Below are 15,259 nucleotides of genomic sequence, written 5' to 3' on the forward strand. Positions count from 1 at the left end.
TAACGTTACATTTCATTTAAACAAATACAAGTTTACCAAATATAAAACTCTGAACATGGAAAACATCTTTTTCTAAGTTTTTACTATCATGTCTTAATAAGTCTTTTAGGATCATTTCATTCAGGTGACAGCAAGACATAAGCGCAACAAATAATGTCTTTTTATGGTTTTTAAAGTGTAAAACTAAATATAAATGTGTGTTGAAGAAAGACATCACCTTTCTAATTCTCATCTATGTGGAGCCTGTAAGATGATTCACGGCAGGAAGTGCCGTGTGCGCTCTTAATAGTACGTCCAAATTAATGCACACTACTGATATTTACTCAAAAGTGTGCCAAATTTAAGTATACTTTTTAGTATACTTTTTACTATGGCATTTCAGACGCACCCTATGTTGCTTTTTGCACATGGAATACACAGCAGAATGTTAAGCAAAATGTTTACGTTTCAATATAAACAGCAGAGGGCGCTGTTGCTACATTTGGTGGCCCCGCCCCCCGACCAATCGGTGGCGTGTAGTGTGATGATGTCAGATCCAGGGCCGACTCAGCACGCTTAGAACCTCGGCAGAATAGATACAGAAAAAGTATCTGCTCTGCACGCCTCCACCCGCCTCGGACCGTAGTTTAAAAGCTCAAAACGGGGACGTGGAGAGTAGAAACACGCTGAGTAGGTACTAGTGTAAAAGCACCATATGTCTCTACATACCTGGTTCTTCTACAATCGAAGGCCCTGTGGCTTAGTGGTCAAAGCGCCTGTCTCGTAAACAGGAGATCCTGGGTTCAACTCCCAGCAGAGCCTTTAAACTTTGGGTCAAGTCTTCACCTTCTCCTCTGAAACTGTCTTGATTATCTGCCATCCTTACTGCTGCACAGATACCGAATTAAAGACTTCTTTTTAAACTCTTGTTTAAGTTTAATCAGCATAAGAACTGTTAAAACCAAAACAAAATATATATATTTACTGAGGGGTCATTAGTGTAGAAAACGTTCAAATGGTCATTGTATTTTCAGCATGCTACTTTTCTATCACATTGATGCTCAGCTCACACTTAGATGTTTCCCTGCTTCCTCACACCTGATTCTAATTACTAGTCATCATTAGCTTGTCATAAAGGTCTGGACAGTTCTGTTGATGAAACAGTTACTTTTATCACGGTGTGCTTATTATCATTAACATATATACAATATAATATAATTTATATATAATGGCAATTTATAATTTATACAATATAAAATAATATATATTAAAAAAGAGAAAGGTGCTGCAGTACTGAGTTCGACATGGTAATGACAGCTCTTAATAACATATATACAATTTTTAAAAAGTGAGAGGCAGCAGAATGAGGTAGATATGATTAGATTATTGGGAGGTGCGTTGTTACAGCATATTGCACAGTGATTGATTCTCTGAGACTCTATGAGTTATGAGAGTTCAAACTAAGTAACGTACAGTAACGGAGCCCCTTTGGTGACATTTGAAAAAAATGATGCGTTAATAACTCATGTATCCGTATTTTTTCATTATGCACTTCGAGAAAAAAGTCGAAATGTCAAGAAAAATTTTAAATATTTTTATCCCGGTTTTTTTCCCCATTTTTACCACCCCGTGCTCCTACCTACTGACAGTCCTGGGCATTGCCATCCTCTACCAACCCCGGGAGGGCCCTGCACTGAGCTCAGGTCTCCTCCTTAACCTGAGGAGTGAGCAGGCTGCATCTTTTCACCAGACAGCCCAGGACTGTGTGCATGTTTTTGTGAGGGTAGCTCACACTAGCTACCCAGGGGAACACAGGGAGAACATGCAAACTCCACACAGAAAGATCCTTTCGCCAACCCCACCCATGGTGTGGGCGCTGAAGTCATGGGGGAACTAACACGCACTTCAGCACCCACAGCGTCCCCCGGCGGGAATCGAACCCAGGACCTTCTTGCTTGAGACCGCTGCACTACCAGCTGCGCCACCGTGCCCCCCTTCAACAATTATTAATAATTAATAAAGTCGACTATTTATCAAATTGAATTATTAAAATGATAATAATCCTCGTAGGGGCACCACCTGGGCCTCAACCAGGAAAATTATAACTTTTAACAGCAGAAATCAGTCTCATAAATTAGGGATTATTCCACCAGAATAACCAGAAGGTTCTATTATTCCTGGTGAATAATGTTGAAGGCTCTTAAAGAGTTTGGTACTGGCTCTGTCAAACAGTCAATGTGACAGAAATTTTATAAAACACAAACAACTCCTCATTAAAAATCAATCAGAATTTATTTACATACGGGTACCAAAGCAGATGTAAATAAATACCCAAAATAAATCCTGATGGCACACTACGATAAACAAAAACCATTAACTAACAAGAAAAACAACAACAATAAAAATGAAATGAAAGTTAAATGCATGGACTCAAACAATAATAAACACGATCCAACAAAACAGGTTCAAACAACGTGGCTGCAGTGTTTAAAGATGGCGGGACTCTGGTATTTTAAAGATGGACGCGCCCTCGCCACGTGCAACTAGACCGGATGGCAAACGCGGGCGTTTCAAACGTGAATGACTGGCAGAAAATGGCGACTACAACATAACGAACACAATGATGATGATGTATGCAGTAATCTCAGTTCTGAACCGCTCTAAGTTTTACTGATCACCAGGGCTCATGAGCTCACGCCTCCTCGGAATCCGGGTCGGGCAGCTGCGGGCTTTGTCGACTGCGGGTCGCGGTCTGCGATGACGTCACCAGCACCTCACTTGTGATTGGATGCGCGCCGCTTTTAGGCACCGCCCCCAAAGCATGCTGGTCTTGTAGTTCTGGACAAGGCGGCCATTTTAGGAGGCTGGTCGGGGTTGAACCGACTTTTAAAGTTGAAATACACATTCACAAAATGTTCACAAACATTTATAAGTTCAGAGTTCACATGATCACTGGACGTAGCACAACCCTGGTGATGTGGGGACTGTCATGTCCTTCACTTGTGGTATTGAACTTATTGTTGACGTCATGTTTCCTCATATTCTGGACTTCACTGCATCACCAGTGAGTGTCGCCAACGGACAAAACCTCAGAAATGTGTGTACGCCAGCCTTGATGTGTGCGTGAAGAACCGCAACTTTTCAAAGTTCAAATCACTTTTTGAACATCTGAGGTTTTTTTTTTGCTATTCATGGATTTGACTAAATATCCATATGTTAACACTGTCATGATCTTTTTGGTAAATATCATATGAAACATGATATATTCCTGTACGATTAAGTTTTTTGACAAATCGTCCTCAAACCTGTTAGGCTTGACAAGTACAATTCAAAAAATTAATTGTGCCAAGCTTGGTGTTAATAAAGACTTCAGGTAAAAGGGTACTGAAATTTATTAAATTTAAAGAAATTGCCAAAAACAGTGGATTTAACATCAAAATATCAAGAAATGTTAAAAAGGGGCAAATTTAGCAAAGCATTCAAGGAATCGATCCTGAAAGTTCAGCCCTCAAGGACAAATGGTTGATTACATATATAATACATACACAGGATTAGCCAGTCGGAGGAACATCTTCCTAGCTCACATCAGGAATATACAGTGACTGCTGGGTATTTCATTCTTGGAGACTCTACTTATCCTTTGCAGGACTGGCTCTTGAAACCATTCCATGACACTGGACGACTGACAGCAGAACAGTCTGCGTTTAAGCACAAAGTCAACGGAGCACGATTGGTTGTGGAAGATGAATTCAGCAGGTTGCCTTCTGTGATGTCCGACTGGTGAAATGAATGGTGATGACTTCCTGTCCACTGCATAATCCGTGTGAAAGTCATGGAAAGACATGGAAACATCATAGGATGTACCTGCAGCAGCACCACTTCAGCCAGTGGTGGCAGTGGCTCGGGGTGGAGAGGAGGAAGGCAGAGATGTTAGAGATGCGCTAATGCAGTATTTGTGGAATAGTTAATGCTATAGTTAGATTCCATTCTGTAGCTCAGTATGGTGTAACAATAAAGTTGTGCTTTTTACAGATATATGGATTTTGTCCATCCATCCATCTTCATCCACTTGATGTGGGACTGGTTAGTGGGGGCAGCAGTCTGAGCAGAGATGTCCAGACTTCCCTCACCCCACACATTTCCTCCAGCTCTTCTGGAGGGATCCAGAGACGTTCCCAGGTCAGCCAAAAGACATTCCCTCTGGTGTTTCCTGGATCTTCTCCTGGTGGGACATGCCAGGAACACCTTCCCAGGAGGTGTCCAGGGGGCATCATATGTTAGTCTTTCAAGTTTCAGTATGATGTTGTCTGATTATTTTGCTTTTTTTGCTGTGCTGAGGTGTTTTTTTGCAATTCCACACTTCATACTGATGACATCTTTAGAGTTTATCACTCGTGTGAGTACGTTGGTGTCTCTTTAGCTGACGTGATGTGGTAAAAGCTGCCTCACACTGATCACATCTGAACGGTTTATCTCCAGTGTGAATACGTTGGTGAGTCATTAGATTACCTAGTTGGGTAAAAGCTGCTCCACACTGATCACATCTGAACGGTTTATCTCCAGTGTGAATACGTTGGTGAGTCATTAGATTACTTGATGTGGTAAAAGCTGCTCCACACTGATCACATCTGAACGGTTTATCTCCAGTGTGAATACGTTGGTGAATCTTTAGACAACTTGATGTGGTAAAAGCTGCTCCACACTGATCACATCTGAACGGTTTATCTCCAGTGTGAATACGATGGTGAATCATTAGCTTTCCTGACTCAGTAAAAGCTGCTCCACACTGATCACATCTGAACGGTTTATCTCCAGTGTGAATACGTTGGTGAATCTTTAGACCACCTGATGTGGTAAAAGCTGCTCCACACTGATCACATCTGAACGGTTTATCTCCAGTGTGAATACGTTGGTGAGTCCTTAGATTACCTGACACAGTAAAAGCTGCTCCACACTGATCACAAGTGAATGGTTTATCTCCAGTGTGAATACGTTGGTGAGTCATTAGACTACCTTGTTGGGTAAAAGTTGCACCACACTGATCACATCTGAACGGTTTATCGCCAGTGTGAACACGTTGATGTCTCTTTAGGTGACTTGATGTGATAAAAGCTGCTCCACACTGATCACATCTGAACGGTTTATCGCCAGTGTGAATACGTTGGTGAGTGCTTAGACTATCTATTCTGAAAAAAGCTGCTCCACACTGATCACAAGTAAACGGTTTATCTCCAGTGTGAATACGTTGGTGAGTCCTTAGACCACTTGATGTGGTATAAGCTGCTCCACACTGATCACATCTGAACGGCTTATCTCCAGTGTGAATACGTTGGTGAATCTTTAGATAACTTTTAGTGATAAAAGCTGCTCCACACTGATCACAAGTGAACGGTTTATCTCCAGTGTGAATACGTTGGTGAATCTTTAGATAACTTTTAGTGGTAAAAGCTGCTCCACACTGATCACAAGTGAATGGTTTATCTCCAGTGTGAATCATCTTATGTTTTCTCAGGCCTGATGAAGTGGTGAGGACTTTCTTGCAGTGATCACAACGATAACTTGTGTGTCTCTCTTTGCCTTTATGTTTCTGTAAGGACAGAGAAGAAGAATTAAATCATCTTGTTGGCTGACTCTCAAAAGCTTTTCAGTTTCTATAAAGTGCTGTCTGTCTAAAGTGCTGTCATTGACAGCCAGAAACCTTCAGATGAAACATCTTGATTTGACATACGTCAAATCAAAAGTGTAAATGGTTAAAGCTACTAACACGAAAACCATCAAAATATTTCATTAATAGGGATGAGTATTGATAAGATCTTCCAACCATTTTTCATTCTGCTTAACGATTCGGTTTTTATCGATTCCCTTATCAATTCTCATTTGGGAAAAAAGAAACAACAAAAGGTTGATTAGCATCACCAATATAAAATGTAAATATTAATAAATAAATATTCTCCTGTAGAAATTAACAAATACAACATGCATCATTCTCTGGCAATTCCACAATTGTTTGTAAATGTTTCTAAAAGAAAAAATAAATAAATAATACATAATAATAAATAAAATAAAATTGTCCTTTTTGAAAGATATATGAACTGAGCAGTCAAAAATAAAGCCAGTGAGCCAGTGACAAATACAATCAAGGCAGAGCTTTCTTCCTGCACGGTGTAGTGTTGCTGTAGCTTTTTCAGGATGGGTAAAATCTCACCATAGGTCGCACTTTTGTCACTGGAGACTGCCAGTGTAAAGGTGTAAAGCTTTTGCATGAGCAGCACAAACTCCTCTGCTCTTCTTAAGTCCTCATTTTATCAAGGAGCGGCATGTGTTTGGGTGGCTCTGAAGGGAAACATACACAATAGCCGCTCGACTCCTTACTTGCACAAAGAAGCGAGATCACATCACCCTGGTCCTTGCATCACTCCACTGGCTCCCCATCCGCTACCGTATTAATTTCAAACTTCTCCTGACCGCTTACAAATCCCTCCACGGCCTGGCCCCCACATACCTGTCTGAGATTCTCCACCACCACATCCCATCTAGAGCACTCCGGTCAGCTGACCAACTGTTGTTGGAAGTGCCCAGGAACAGGCTTAAATCCAGGGGGGACAGAGCCTTCGCTGTCGCAGCCCCCAGACTCTGGAACTCCCTCCCCCTACACATCCGGGCGGCCCAGTCTTTGCATATTTTTAAATCTCAGTTAAAGACCCACCTTTTTTCCCTTGCTTTTAATTAGTGTCTTTTTATATCGTCTTATTCAGATTTTGTCTCTTAGCCCCTTTCTTGTCCCTTTTTTTATGTCTTCGTTTTTTAAGCACTTTCTGTGAAGCACATTGGTTGCGGCTCAGCCGTTTGTTTGTGTGCTATAAAAATAAATTTGACTTTGACAACTTAAATTCTCATGTACTATTGTGCTTTTCATTTGATCATGATCTAATAATTTACATGCAAACATTTCTATGTTGCCTGCAATATAAAGTACCTTACTGAGCACGTTTTGCTTCTCCTTAAGGACCACTTTTGCCAGTGTGGGACCTCTTCATCCATACAAATCACCAAGCGAATTCTTGCTGGCCAGTTGGAAATTGCAGTGCAGTTATACAGCTTCCTGTCCTCGTATAGATTTATTGTTGACCAGTTTGTTTTCTTTTTTAAAGTAATATTTGTTCTCTAGATCTCTAGATCAGGGATCGGCTCTTTAGCGCCGCCCTAGTGGTTCCCTGGGGCTTTTTCAAAAATGTTTGAAAATGGAAATGGATAGGGAAAAATATGTTTTGTTTTAATATGGTTTCTGTAGGAGGACATACATTCTTAAAATTTTCCAATGCTGTAAAAATGTGTAGAATAAATATGGAAAAGTGGATAAACTTGAATAATACACGTATTAACAAATTGAAAACTACAATAAAAAAAATTTAACATTTGAAAAAAATAAATCCTTAAAATATATTAGAAAAACTAAAGAATATGATGATTTAATTACTTTAAACCCTTAAAACATATAAAAACTAAACAATATGAGGGTTTAATTACTTAACTACTTACTTAATTAAATCCTTTTTTATTTCATTTTTTAAAATATTTTTGCTGGTGTTTCTATGTAATTTATGCTTAGTCATGTTAGTTGAGCATTATGTCATTTATATTGTGCGTTTCTACCAGCAGTGTGGGGCCAGGCAGGTGGCTGTTGGAAACAAACCGGCCAAAGGGATTGTTTCCAAAGGGAAAAAGAGAAAAAATAACAGAAAAACGAGGATTCAACATTTCTTGGAGCGAATCATTTGCATTCATTGCCTGAATGTTAATAATATAACTAATATAGAAGATACATACTGCATGTGTCGTCTTCATAAGGCTTATACAAGACTTTTAATTTCTTGCATCTCCAGACATATTTGTTTTTGGTCCAATATGGCTCTTTCAACATTTTGGGTTGCCGACCCCTGGTCTAGAACTATTTCTTCAAACTTTTGACCGTCACTGCCAAACTTAAAAAAAACCACTGAAGGAAGTCATGAGGAACCTTTTGGGGTGAAGTTTGCCAAAAACTTTGGAATTTCAAGATTCCACCAACAGGGCAAGGGAAGGACAAAAAAAAAAAAAAAACCCTACGGTCAGCGTTTTTAGATACGACCCCATTATTATCACTGGATGATTAATGTTTGTTTAACCCTTTTTGACCTACCATGGAACAAGTCCATCTACGCATATTTTTACATGTTTGCATAGGATACTGCCATTTTATTGAGTACTTTTATTTCCTATACATCAAAACAACCCATATAAGCCAATCTTTAATAATCTGTATGTTACAAGTCCATACTAACTAAATAAATTGCCAAAAAGTGCAAATAACTACCAAAAAAATGTAAATCGTTTTTTAATTTTTTTTCTAAATACAGAAATCCCATGAATGACGTCACCTCCCTTTTTCGCGGGAAGTGGCGTTAAAAAAAATACAACCTAATGACACGCTCACAACGTGATGATGTACTGTATGTGTCAACTTATGTCAACGTAGGACGTGCTGTGAACACGTACCGGATTGATAAATAACCCGCCATGTCAATTATGAAGATTTCCGTGTGCGCAATTTTACTGGATTATTATGTGATTTTTCCAAATGATTTAATGGATCAAAACAGAACACTGGGACACACTAAATGCAAGATATGCAAGAGAAACTCTTCCTGTTTAACAGGCAAAAAGAATTAAAGGGTTAACAGGCATTGGGCAATGTAAATGCAAGGCGTGTTATTTCCTCCCTGCTACCTGAGGAGGAGTTATGGGGAGGGAAAAGGACTCGGGAGGAATTATCGAGGGGTCCTACCTAACGTGACAGCCCACTGTCTGTTTGGTTGGTCTTGCTGGCTTCACCACCATCAGAAGAGTGGACTGATGCAGGAGATGGAGCAGGTGGCAGATCAATGCTGAATAAAGGGATTTACATAGCCACTTTGCCACAAATCATGTTGCACAAATATAACCAGCAGGCTCCTTTGCCACTCCTGCTGTTGTGTTTGTTGAACACAAATAACTTCTTCATGTGTTTAAGTTGTGACCCGTGTTATACAAAGGTCTGTCATTTTAGTAGGCAGTTGCAGTTGACAGCTCTGCAATATGCTGATTTATGACTTTGTGGATGAGAACCTTGCAGACATCACTGTCTTGTCATTAATGAATCCCTCCCCCGACCCACCACCCTGTGTTAGTTCAGTGTAAAAAGGACAGGTGACAACATAGATTCCAGCATTAAAAGTGGGATATTTACCAATTTAAGAAGAATTATAAATGGTAATGGCTTTTTTTTTAACTTGGTACATTAATAGTAGTAGGTGGCCCTTGAATAGTGAAATGAATGTCTAATGCCTTATTGAGGATTAATGTGCCCATTATTATCTGTAAAGTATGATGGAAATTTACCAATGACACCTATGTAACCACTTCAGATTTGTCATGTTGATCATACAGGACAGAAGCAGCTGTTCCGTGAGCACAGAAGAGAAACTTATTTGGTAGATTTACTGGGTATAGTCTGGCCCTGCCTCCTGCTGAGGCATAGGATGTTCATAATCTGAAAAAAAAGATAGTGATAAAATGCAGGGTTACGTGACACCCGAAAGACATTCTGTCTCAGACAGACATGTGTAATCTAACTCTATATAGACGAGCTTGTGGGGTGGGCGAGGATGAAGATCAAACCCCCAAAATCACGCAGTCTGTCTATCAGGAAAGGAGTCAGAAGTGACAGCACCATCTTTGTCGCAGGTGGTGAGAACGTCCCATTGCTTGCAGACCAACCTGTTCGTAGCCTGGGGCGTACCTACACAGCAGAGCTCTCTGACAGGCAGATGGGGGAGACGGTGAGGAAGCAGCTCGCAGATGGCCTGGCCAGGATCAATCAAAGCCAACTTCCCGGGAAGTACAAAGTATGGTGCTACCACTTCATACTGTACCAACGTGTCATGTGGCCACTGAAGATGAGCGAAATCCCCTCCTCAGTGGTAAGCAAGATGGGCGGGCTGGCAAACTCGTTCATCAGGAAATGGCTGGGACTACCAAAATGCCCGTCAGACGTAGGCATCTTTGGTAGGAACACGCTACAACTACCACTGCGATCCATCAGCGCAGGTTACAAGCAGGAGAAAGCGCGGCTGGTGCTGGAGCTGAGGGAATCCACCGACCAGATGGTGAGAGCAGCAGGCACCCAGATAAGAACAGGGAGAAAGTGGAAAGCCCAAGAAGTGGTCGACATGGCAATCGGCAGGCTAAAGCACCGCGAGTTGGTTGGTCCTGTCCGAAACCTCCACCAGATGGTTTGGTGCCGAAGAGACCTGTCCACTCTGCAACACCATCAAGCCTAATCTCCAGCACATCCTGTCAGGCTGCAGGACAGCGCTGTCCCAAGGCCGCTACAGATGGCGACATGACCAAGTCCTGAAAAAACTGGCGGAGGTTTCAGAGACATGCAGAAAGGAAGCAAACAGCAGACCTTCCACTCCAGGCAGACATCCTATCCAGTTTGCAAGGGGTGGAGTGGGTGTCAAACCGTCCCACCAGCGAGTTACAGCAACACTCCTCGCACCGGGAAAAGAGTGGTCCATGAGGGTCGACCTGGGGAAGCAACTCCAGTTCCCCAGGGAGATTGTGGAAACATTGCTGCGGCCAGACCTAGTCCTGTGGTCAGAGGCTTGCAAGACAGTCCTTCTGGTGGAACTCACCGTCCGATGGGAGGGAGGTTTGGAGGCTGCGTACGAGCGGAAGCAAGCCAAGTACTCATGACCTAGCGGCAGAGTGCAGGGAGGCTGGCTGGAAAGCGGCCATCTGCCCTGTGGAAGTGGGGTGTAGGGGCTTCGTGGGTTCCTCAACGGCCCGCCTACTCCGTGACATGGGATGCACAGGAGCGGGGCATCGGAAAGCCATGAAAGAGCTGGCTGAGGAGGCGGAGAAAGGCAGCTTCTGGCTGTGGCTAAGGAGGAAGCAGAAGAGCTGGGGGATTAACACCTAGGGCATCAGCAGGGGGTGGCAGGGAGAGATCCCTGCCATCGCTCCGCCACCATGAGAAATACTGGGGCTAAAGGAGCGAAACGTTAATGAATGGTGATCCCCAGCTGATGACCCGTTTAGGCTCACAGAGGTGTTCAGTGAGGGGACACAGTACACCTGTTCAAAGGCACTGGAGGAGGTGCGTCAGGCAGCAATGCCCAGCAGGAATACCATCACCTGTATCTGATATATAACATAACATAGATGCACAAAGAGCCTCCCTTTATTCTCCGTACACTCTGTGACCCTTTCCTTTTGCATGCGTTAGAAATAAATGTGTTTTGCTTAACCTGGATGTCTCACGGTTCTTGATAACCAGAATTTCCACAAAAAAAAAAAAAAAAAAGAAAACCGAAGTAACCATAAACGTTTATAAACTCTTCAGCTTAATCTAGTTATTAATTTGAAGTATCTCACTGGAATCATTGTGCACCATTGTTCTTGTATTTTTTGTGCTTGTCTGCGCCCTCTTTTTCTCTTCTTTTCATGTTGGTAGGCCAGATCTTCCAGAGCTACATACTGACATGCAGTCCTGCCCTCTGACACCTCGGTGTCTGATACCTGTTAAAATCCTCTCTGGTTAGTTCACCAACTAACCGTGTACAGGTCATATGTAGGGCTGGTACCTTTAAAAAAAATATCAGTACTGGTACTGATACTTTCACTTTGAGACCGGTTATTGAACTATACTTTTTTTAATACTAATTTTATGAAATGAATTGTAAAGAGTAAAAAATGTCATAACACATTACCTAGACAGACCTTACCTACATAGAAACCCTACGCTCTGACGATGTGGATGACGCTTGGACACACAGATACCTGGTTGCCAGGTGTGATAAGTGAAGCTTGGACACACAGATACCTGGTTGCCAGGTGTGATAAGTTTCCCTCACAGTCACCACCAGGTTACTGAACTGACAGAGCAGAGTTCTGTACCGCCGTATCTCTCCCTCAACTAACCAGGTGTCCCAATACTGGACCACAATTTAAAGGGGACCTATTATGAAAAACAAGTTTTTTCTTGCTTTAACATATATAAAGTGGTCTCCCAACTCACAACTCAGACAAGGAGGAAAGCAACTAAATTCTGCATGGTCTGTTCACCCCGCCCGGAGGATCCTTCCAGTGTCATGTGACGTCTACGAGCCGTTTTGTGCATTTTCGTTACGTAAGTAAAGTTTCAAAGTTTATTTAGACGCGACAATGCATATTAATGTACACTACACTAAAATGCAAACCACGCCTCGGTCTCCTCCGCTGCTGAAACCACGCCCACAACTAACTCCACCGGCCGGAGCGTCCGCCATTGTTCAGAAGCGGTGGCTGTTTCAACGAGGGACAGTAAAAATGAGGTTTTGCATCGACACTTACCCTCATAAAAGGATCAGTACCAACAGGACGGACTACGGCAACTGCACACGAGTCAGCGGTAAGTGACATTAATTTTTTATGTTATTGTTATTTGTTTACAAGTATGATCTTTGCATGGACTAGGTATTTAGCGTAGCTCCGGTGTTACGGAGCTCTATTAGTACCGTAATACATTTTTTTCTGTTTATGGTTTCAGATCTTCCAAGCAATGCACCTGAAGCTGTTCAACGACACCTTCAGAAAACGCACGGTCCTTCCTTGAGCGAGCAATAGTACATACATGTTATTTATATGCGACTTATGTTATTTATTTTTCTTAACAATAACGTTGCCATTTGTGAAACTTCAGTGTTGTGATTTCTTAACAGTTAACATGATTCATTTGTCTTGTAACATAAGAAATGAAATGATGAGGAATCTGAGTAAATAACTGTGGTGTACCTGTTTAGAATTCAATCAAATCTTCCTGTGTGAAGACGAGGTGACTAAAGGCTGATTTATGGTTCCGCGTTACACCAACGCAGAGCGTACGGCGTAGGGTACGCGTCGATTTAACGCAGAACCGTAATTCAGGTTTAAGATCCGTTTAAACTGTGTAACTGAATGAGAGCGTCCGAATATCGCGTCGAGCTGCGTGACATCGGACGCTCTCTGTCCACACTGAAACCGTTAAACTTGCGGCCAGTCAGTCCAATACAAAAAAAATAAAGCAATGGAATTTATTTCCTTTGGAGGCTTTGTTTCCTCCCCTGCTACACGTCATTCAAGCAGCCAATCAGCACAGAGCCTCATTATAATAGCCTCCCCTCCCTTCAGAATCCAGCATAGAAAAGGAGGTTAGAAGCGGTAAAACTAAATACATGGCCCACAGGCTGAATTTCTGATTTATATAGAATAAACAAGCTTTTGATTGTTTTTAAGACATTCAAGGCCTGTTTAAAATATACATTAAATGCCATAATAGGTCCCCTTTAACAAAAGTAAGATCTGTTCGTCATCAAAAGCTTTTGATTTAGCTAGAAAGCAATACACAAACTTTACACAACAATATAATATTCAGTTAACATTACATTGTTCACATTTCAAGTCAGCGTGGTGTCCCTCTTCAGTTGCAGCAACGTTAACCTAAGTACACAGACATTGATGTGTTCTGCTCTGATTCCTTTCTCATTGGCTCCTAACAGTTCACTTTTAGTGGCTGGAAAATTCAGAGGGGGAGGTATCTTAAGTTTGAACAATAACGGCGTATTTTACACACGTCAGTTGTACAAAACGCCGTTTTTTACGCACATTCATGAACGCCACCTTTTACAGCGTTTTTTGTGCTCAAAACGACGCTTTTTACACCCTTTTGTTCATAGACATTTATGCGTAGACGCCCAATCAAGCGCTGAGCCGTATGTCAACTACGTCGCCATATTGGATGTGGCAAGACTGCGCTGTAAACTCATACAAGTAAATGGACTTATTTTCATAAAGCGCCTTTCTACAAAGTAATTTACTTTTTATGTCTCATTTATTCATTCACACACGCACTAATATACTTGGAAAACAGTTTGTGGCAGGGTGGAGGTGCAGCCACTCAGGTGATCGGGCGCAGGTGGGCCCCATAAACCTCTCCACCCTGCCTGCCTTGATAAGAAGGGACTGCACAGCAGCAAAGGGTCGGCTGACTGAAGACGAAAGTAGGGCTGAACGATTAATTGCATTTGCGATAATATCGCGATGTGATAAAACTATATTTTCTAACTGCAACCGCATATATATATATATATATATATATATATATATACATATATACATATATACATATACATATCCCCCTTCCAAAAATAAGAAAAAAGAGAAACATATTTTCAAGTAACAAAATAACATATTTGAATCATTTTTCAGTTATTTTATTCTCTGAAAAATGGTTCAAATATGTTATTTTGTTATTTGAAAAATTTTAAATTTGTTTTGTTGATGAGAAAATGTTTTTCTATTTTATATATATATATATTGTTTTTCGGCACTACCTTGTTCTCTATGTCTGATATAACATGAATTACTGCTATGTGGAATCAATAAAGTTCTTATTGTTGCCATTGAGAAAATGAAATATATTATATTTGGTGCCTAACTGTGTCCCAAGTATATTAGTGCGTCTGTGAATGAATAAATGAGACGTAAAACATACATTTCTTTGTAGAAAGGCGCTTTATGAAAATAAGTCAATTTACTTGTATTAGTTTACAGCGCAGTCTTGCCACATCCAATATGGCGGCGTCGTTGACGTATCGCAACAGCGGGCAAGAACACTCGATGTGGTGTCTACGTATATATGTTAGGGGTGTAACAATATATCGTGCCACGAAATTTTGCGATACAAAAACGTCACGATACGTGTCGTGGAGTTATTAATATTAATCTATTGTGTTGACTAGTAACGCGCATCCGACCACGCGTGCCGACTGCACCTCGACCCGCGGACCAAAATCTTACTCCGCTCAAAAGAAACTAGTACCGTTTTGGTCCCGATCACGGGGCTCTTACAGGGTTTTGAGCTCTGAACTTTTACTTATGTCAAGCTGGTGTAGAGTTAAGCCTTACCTTATTAAATTAAACCTTTTTGGGGTTGTGAGTAGGATAAACACGGGGACAACTTCTGCTGAGTTCCAGTGTACTTTAATGTCCCTCAACAGTGTAGGATTTTAGAACATCAACACAGCACCTAGTGCCGTACTGTGGCGTATCACTCCGCCCAATCTAAAACAGACTAATCACTACAAATAGACTGACTAGAGTCATTATAGTCCCTAATTTACATCAGAATATAAAGAATATATTTATAAAATAATGAACCCTGAATTACCAAAATAACCTT

General features: G+C 41.4%; 2 protein-coding genes and 1 non-coding gene across 3 annotated transcripts in view; 2 read left to right on the forward strand and 1 right to left on the reverse strand.

Moving 5' to 3' along the window:
* Positions 1-15,259, forward strand: part of LOC133442059 (gastrula zinc finger protein XlCGF49.1-like) — a 97,820-nt gene that overhangs the window by 56,715 nt on the left and 25,846 nt on the right. The window lies entirely within an intron of this gene.
* Positions 729-801, forward strand: trnat-cgu (transfer RNA threonine (anticodon CGU)). Its single transcript has one exon. It is a non-coding gene; the product is annotated as a tRNA-Thr (tRNA).
* On the reverse strand, positions 3,409-5,692 carry LOC133442180 (zinc finger protein 665-like). The gene is made up of 2 exons (XM_061720132.1): positions 5,678-5,692; positions 3,409-5,566 (listed from the first exon to the last, which is right to left on the reverse strand). The coding sequence occupies exons 1-2, from the start codon at positions 5,690-5,692 to the stop codon at positions 4,358-4,360; spliced, it is 1,224 nt and encodes a 407-aa protein (XP_061576116.1). The 3' UTR covers positions 3,409-4,357.

The sequence above is a fragment of the Cololabis saira genome, chromosome 4, assembly GCF_033807715.1.
Source record: "Cololabis saira isolate AMF1-May2022 chromosome 4, fColSai1.1, whole genome shotgun sequence".
NCBI classification, from domain to species: domain Eukaryota; kingdom Metazoa; phylum Chordata; class Actinopteri; order Beloniformes; family Belonidae; genus Cololabis; species Cololabis saira.